At 43.3% G+C, this 7,689-nt stretch overlaps 1 protein-coding gene across 1 annotated transcript in view; it reads left to right on the top strand.

Moving 5' to 3' along the window:
* Positions 1–7,165: 7,165 nt before the first annotated feature.
* The window catches only part of LOC113210627 (uncharacterized), a gene marked incomplete at its 3' end in the record, with an annotated part of 31,814 nt that continues 31,290 nt past the window's right edge, over positions 7,166–7,689 (top strand). Inside the window, exon 1 of the mRNA XM_052273432.1 lies at positions 7,166–7,216. Within this exon, the coding sequence (XP_052129392.1) occupies positions 7,181–7,216 (36 nt within the window). The remainder of the gene's footprint in view (positions 7,217–7,689) is intronic.

Raw genomic sequence — 7,689 nt, forward strand, 5'->3', positions numbered from 1 at the left:
TCTTCTTCCTCCTTACTCTTCGCTAATTTACCTTACAGATATTACCTCATTGTTGTTACCCTAGTTTTACCTTGGATGCTGGCGGGAGTTGAACCTTGGACCTCGGAGTTGGGAGCCCAGAACGCTGACCACTTTTTTTTTTTTTTTTCAAACACTGAGCCACTGCGACGCGATAGCTCCGGGGCCGCGGTAACCTGGTGTCATGCCACGGGTCCCGGCGCGCCGGCCTACTAGTATAACTACAGTTTCATTATAGTTTCTTTATAATTCAACTGTTGGGGTTAGGGGTTCCTTAGGCTTGTCGGTATTTTTTCGTCAGTAAACCTGTCTGTATAATCACGTTCCCGTCCCTGTTCGATGTCATAATTAACTGACCTTTGCTTCTAATTCAGTGACTCTTAACCGGGTAGCAGCCCACCTGCTGCTGAACCCCGCCAAGAGACACATTGACAGCTGGACGGAAATGCGGAAAGAACAGCGGTTGTCCCTCGGAAGCACGCGCCTAGGCTAGGAAACGTAAAACACCATCGAACCGAGAATCGACAAAACATGACGAGGGAATACTGTAGGTAAAAATTAAAAAAACACTCTGAGCATAGGCCTACGTTTACCCATGAAGTCGATTTATATTTTAAATACCTCGTATAAATAGTCAGAATCTGTAAACCACATTTGCTCTCTCCACTTTGAAAACAACAACCGTTCAACTGTTACCTAACTCCGAAAATAACTGCTTTGGTGAATCGCATTACCCCAAAGTGTATTACTTTTATATTTTGGAGTTATGTTTAAGCACAGTTCTCTACTCAAAAGTGATATTGATTCGTGAGACTAAAATATCTGCTCGAAGACTGTACCTGCAACTACAGTTCCATCTTGTATAGAGCACTGCAGCCAACATTGTAAATGTAAAACCAGTGTGACTGCTGTTACTATATAAATAAAATTACAGAACAATTTAGAGTTCTGGGATGCAGAATGAGTACTATCAGCGCAGAAAGAATTGAACCCCCCTGGTGGCAATACTCCGCGCGCCCGAGGTCGTTGTAAAGTGGCACCACCTGGTGGCCGGTACGGTTACATGTAGGCATGTAAACAATGGCCGGTAGCTGCCACCTCAGAGTCAGGAGGTAATCAAAGAAACCAGGTTGAACGCGTTTGAGGGCATTGCGAATAAAAATTGTAGTGGAGCAGCGACAACGGCGTCGACAAACAGCAAACACCGTCGACAAAACTCGAAAATTTTGTTGTGAATAAAAGTGGTATTCAAGCTAACCCCTATGTCTGCGTCGTCTGCCACAACAAGTCCACCGAGCAGACAATCAGCCGGGAATAAATCGAAGGCAAACCTTAGTTCGCTTACGACACAAAGATTACGCGATTTCAAGCATCATAGATCAATCTTAAGCTAAAACTAAACCCTCCGAGAACAAAATCAAATTGGTTTGTCAGCAAAAACCGCAGAGAGTTGTCGGAATCTTAGAAGTCGGCCGCTTCTATCGCGACTTGAAAGAGTAATTTTCGATTATTTCCTTTGAGAGCCCGCTTACAAGCATGTAGTAGCTCACTGCAGGGAGCAATATTACCACGGAAAGGTCGCCTAAACAACCATACAGTTTGTAAGCGAGACGGTAAAGGAAGCACTACCCCTTCATCAAACAACGGCTGTTAAAAGCAAAAACAAAAAAAAACAAAAAAACTAGTAAGAAATAAGATTGCAACTCAAACTCGCTTACCGTTGAGCTAGAGGGATAGAGTTACTCACAAACGACTTGTTTAATGGTTTCCGTGCCGCTTTGCCAAAATGTAAGCGGCTCCTCGCTGGAAACAACCACCCCAATACTAGACACACTTTTACCTCTTTACATTGCATGAATATTCCCTGAAAGGGCCTAAAACCCGCTTCCACGCACCGACTGCCCCGAGGCAAGCGCTCAATACTATCCCCTAGTCACGGCAGTCTTGTTGACACCAAGTGTAACCAAGATGGTCATGATAAAACTACCCCTCTCTTAGTAATGTCTCATATTTTGGAGATTTGAAAAGATAGATAGATAAGGATGCACAACAAACCCGCTTACCGTTGTGCTAGACTAACAGACTTGCTCTTAAAAAAATTGTTTTATTATTTCTGACCTACGTAAACATAGTGTAAGCGACTTATCACCCGAACATTTAAATTGTATTCCGGACACATCTTCATCTAATGACATCAACTCAATAATCCTTTAAAACGCATAAAACCCGCTTCCACAAACCGGCTGCCCCGAGGCAAGCACCCAATACTATCCCCTTCTCACGGCAGTCTTGTTGACACGAAGTGTAACCGAGATGGGCATGATAAAACTACCCCTCTCTTGGTTACGTCTAATATTTTGGAGATTTGAAAAGATAAAGAGATAGGGATGCACAACAAACCCGCTTACCGTTGTGATAGACTAACAGACTTGCTCTTAAATAAATTGTTTTATTATTTCTGACATACTTAAACAAAGTGTAAGCGACCTATCGCCCGAACATTTAAATTGTATACCGGACACATCTTTATCTAATGACATCTACTCAATGTAACATCGGCTGGACATTGGGCGCTTGCCTCGGGGCAGTCGGTGTGTGGAAGCGGGTTTTATGCATTTTAATGGAACCTTCAGACACAATTTACAGACTTTGAGTCCCAAGACGGCGGAGGAGTACGTGAGGTTATGGCGGCGTCATGGGGACGGACACGGTAACTACTTCACAGTGGGCGCGCGCACCGCAAAAACGGCTGCTTGATTTTCAAGCACCCTTATGGGAGCTCAACACGGGACCTGCTTGGAAACCAAGCCGCCGTTTTTGTCGTGCGGCGGGCGTTTTAAATGTACCTTTTATCGCCACGGAAAACCCTTTATCACCCTCAACACACACTTAGCACAAAATTCATTTTGCGTTCATGGTTTCCCTTGTTTGACTCTAACAGATCTAAACCAGTCGGATGACTATTAAAAAAATACTTGCGATTTTACCTACCGTGGGCTTGGCAACCTCACACATCAAGCCCAGGGTGAGCAAAATTCCCCGACCAGTGGGAGTGTGGATCGACAAGCCCACGGGGCTATGAAAGTTACCCGCCCATGGGCGAGCTAGGTCGACTCCACATGCCCAACATGCAATTTTACCACCGTGGGCAAGCAAAGACACCCTGCCTGCCCAGGGCTTGTTGTATGGGGTTGCCAAGCCCATGGGCGGGGAAAAACGCAAACCCCGGGCAAAGTTATTACCCGTGCCGGATTTTCCCGTTCCGGTCTCCAACCTTCCAACTGAACGTTCACTTTTAACATATATTAACTCACATTAAATCAAATTCTTTTACCTTTGCTGTTACCTGGACTCGAACCTCTGATCTCTGGGTTGCTGCGCCGCATCCTTGACCACTAGAGTACGGTGAACTCACGGGTAGAGCAGCGTGAGCAACCCACGTTGTTCCTCAGTTCGAGCCGCGGACCTCTTCCCTCTTCGCTCTAAAGTAACAAGTCCTGACTAATATCTACTGTCTAGTAAACTCCCCGTTTCTTTTTGAATGTGCAGAACCTCGTGTCATCATTTTAATAGTAGAATCAAGAAAAATTACAAGTTTTTTTTCCTGGCGTCGGCATGCAACGTCCCCTCTACTTGCCCACAGGTGGTAAATTTACCAAGCTGTCGGTGGAAATTCCCATGTGTGAGTGCGTGAATTTACAACTCGTGGGCCGACCAGGTAGAGGAGAATCACATGCCCACTGTGCAAATTTCGAGAGAGGGTTTGGGTACGAGAGCAAGTTTGGGTACGAAAATACACCCATCCGTTGGGCCTTCATATAGGCAATGCATGCCCACTGGGTCATCAAATCAAGTTTACAAGACCGGTACGAAAAGTTGCTACTCCACTGGGCGGGTTAAATTCCACTTATTTTTTTACCTCCCTCACTTACTCGTTGCAACGATCCTGAAGTCAGAGTTGCAGTCTCACTGTCATTCGGGGAAACGAAAGTTTCAAGATAACGGGAGTGACGTGATCCAAATTAGATCTGCGTACTGGTTATGCTCCACACTACGTGTCGCGCAAAATTCTGTGCGAAATCTTTCGGAACACTGTGGGAAATTACAACACTACAGAGCGCAATGTTATTTTCTGAAACAGGAAAGGTTTTTTCAAGTACGGTCAAGTCATTTTCCCTCACATACGAGTCGAACAAATCGGATCTAGAGAAAAACAGTAATGCTTCCTGAATTGTGTCATGGTTGATTGCGATAAAAAATCACAATGTCCATGAAAGCGATGAATAGAAGGTTTCACAAAACACGAATTATAGAAGAAATTTGGATTACTTTATCACAAAGATCTAGATTTAGCGGGGTGCAGGTTGGCATTTGATATTTTGCTTTGATAAAAACTTTGACTTGAACATTCTTCAAAAAAAGAAATGTTGATTACATCCATATAACGCTGCTCTATAATTCAGAAAACACAAATTACCACGTTACACATTGTACCATTGTCACTATCAAATATGTCACTCAGCAAATTCAAAACCACCAGAAAAATATTTTTCCATATTATTCCTGGAAATTTATGGCTTGGAAAAGTATCCAACTTTTCCGGAAATTTTTTCCAATTTTTCCGGTAATTTTTCCGACCTTCAAATCCCTAATCTTTCCGAGTTTGCCTTCCCTCGACTTGTACTCATGAGGTCTGGAAGTGTTCTGTAGAGTATTTCTATTCGAAATCGGTGTGCCCTGCTTTATGACCTACAACGAGCGGGAACTGGAACATAGAGTAGGTAGTTAGGTCTGCCGCTATCCAGATTTAAGCCAGTTCTGCCCTTCTACATCTGACTCTGCCATTTGGCCATACGCGAGTGTGTGACGTATACGCCACTAGTCACCAATGCGACCGCCAGTCTCTGACGTTTTTCCGGCCCTGGCCGAGGCGACAAGCGCACTATCACCCCCCCTCTCTTCCCCTCCTTTCTTGCTTAGATTATCTGACTGGCAAGGCTAAGATCGTGGCCTTCCTATGAGAGGTACTGAGACTGAAATCTGGAAGCGAGAGTGCCATGGGAGGAAAGACTCCCTGTGCTAGACTCACTGTAAAAACCATGACCGTCAAAGTGTCATATTCCGGACAAATTTGACCGTTTTCCTCAACATTTCTAGAACCGGTAGGGGTATGAAAAATTCCAGCGGATTCTAGAAACTAGTCGCCAAGATACATATTTTCCATCTGAAGAGGAAATTTTCTTTGCGCCAGTTCACCTGCACAAGCCTCTGAAACCCCGTCCGGATTTAAACCCGAAGTCGGGGCAATTTCGGACAGTCCCTATTCATGCTATTAAATGGCAGTAGAACACGTCGATATGCCAATACTGCACTGCAGGTGCGTGCCAGTACACACCAACTTAACCCATAACTGCGAGACCAGAGTGATATTGAAATTTTTCGTGGCAAAATTGGCCCATTTCAGAAGTTAAGAAACTTTTGCAAAAGTCAGTGCCATTTTAGTAGAAGGACAGTGGTTTCTCAAAATTGGCCAGAAGAATGTGTACAACAATCTTTACCTCACAGGACTTTGTCGAAATTGAAAATTTAGTCCATTTTTAACTAAGATTTGCAAGTGAGAGATCGAGTGAAATACCATACAGTCAATACTACGCGCAAAAGTCCGCAGGATATTTAAAATTTTCGACTCCAGCGTAGTGACGTTAAAGCTGTATCTAGTGACCGTGGCTTAGCATTGGTGCTATGCGGCACACGCATTGAAGTACCGCTTCACAGTGTATGTACTAGTCGGGTCCTATTATTCAAGTTGCACTTCTCTGGGCGGCCCTAAGATGTGAAACTACTAATTATCTAAATCTCCAGAGCATCCCGGAAAAGTATCTATCTAAATTATGAACCTACATTGTGTAGTTTGCTGTAGAAATGCAAAAGAGCAGTGTCCGGATTTACCCTGCTGGTCCGGAATTAGACACTTTGACGGGACTCAAAAAATATCCTACAGCGTTTTAACGGTATGAGATGGAGCGAAGGGGACTTCATTTTTGGCCATAGGTTTTTACTTTGATGAGTTACCCATTAGGCAAGCGCAAAAATTTTCTTTTACTACAAATGCCTTTTTTGGGGCCTGTCGTTTTTGATTTGTTTAAATCCAATTTTTGAGCAAAACTGCTCATTCTCGAACTTGATCTGTCTTTGTATGGTATCAAACGACCCTGTAAAGTCGTTAGCTTTATTCGTTCTCGAGTTATCGTTCATACAGAGCATTCGGCCTTAAAAATTGGATTTAACAAAAACCAGGAACAACAGGTCTATAAAATGACGTTTTTAGAAAACATTTTTGTACGGATTCCGAAGAGGGAACTCTTTAAAGTAGAGCCCTGTTCACCAAAATGTTGTCAATATTGCTCTAGCTCTTACCGTTGACTCGCTAGGGTAATTGTTGACGAAAATAAACGAAGCCTGTTACGTGAGACGTGGTCTGGCGTACATCTACCTAGTCCACTACACGGTAAAAAGAATGTCTTGGAATCCGAGGAAATTTCTTGGATTTCAAGATTGAGTGGATAATTTCAAGATTGGCCCTTGAAATCCCAGACTTTGTCTTGAAACGCGCAGCTTCCAAGGGAAAGCCTTGGAGTTTTCGTCTGGTATTCAAGGGTTTTCCTTGAAGCACGATCTAGATACTTCAAGGGAAATCCTTGAATACCAGACGAAAATTCCAAGGAATTCCCTTGGAAGCTGCGCGTTTCAAGACAAAGTCTGGGATTTCAAGGGCCAATCTTGAAATTATCCACTCAATCTTGAAATCCAAGAAATTTCCTCGGATTTCAAGACATTCTTTTTACCGTGTAGTGTTGTGGGTACATTTAAATCACAGCAACATTTCAGAATAAGTGAAGGCCCTTCCACCCGGGTCGTTTTTCCAGTGCAATAGTATTTATTCGGCCATTGCCGGGTTAGCCATTGCACCCATGCAAGCCTCAACATAAGAGGTAGTGAATCAGTTCTCACATGATAACAAAGTGACGTAACAGATAGTAATGCGGAGTGAGTGGACCTACGAGATTATGCAGGTGTTCGTGTGATCCTAGCTTACTACAAAACCTCCCAGTCTTTGCTGTTGGATCGTTCAGTTCGACTCAAGATACGCAACAGTAAGTAGATGGGTGTCCACAACAAAGTCTCTCGAAGGAACGCGGTTTGTGTGCAATACTCTACCTGAGCCCAGGAAGCCCGTGACTTATCAGTACACGAACGAATTAATGTTAGTTACTCAACGTAAAAAACACATTTTTCATATTTAAAGTTTGAGTTATTGATTTTAAAATATGTCCGATATTAACCCTACAAACAGCAGAAAAAAGTGCGACACATTTAAAAATTTATTCCGAAAGGGTTACAGTAAAAGTTACAAGTCAAATCTTTAACTATTTAAAGAACGCTAAAAATGGGTTAAGTGATAAATTACGACCCCCCATCTTCTTTGAACCTTCTGCTACACCCATGTATTTTTTATGGTACGGCTCTGACGTAAAGTTGAGATTTGTTGAAAGAAAAGAGGAAGAGCGTGCTCTTAAAGTGGTTATCATAGGGCGCCTTACCCTTGCTTGGTTGTTTTGTTGTGTAATCGATCTTTCCGAGTTTGCCTTCCCTCGACTTGTACTCATGAGG

The sequence above is a fragment of the Frankliniella occidentalis genome, unplaced genomic scaffold (genome assembly GCF_000697945.3).
Source record: "Frankliniella occidentalis isolate FOCC.00 unplaced genomic scaffold, Focc_3.1 Scaffold271, whole genome shotgun sequence".
In the NCBI taxonomy this organism is placed as follows: Eukaryota; Metazoa; Arthropoda; class Insecta; order Thysanoptera; family Thripidae; genus Frankliniella; species Frankliniella occidentalis.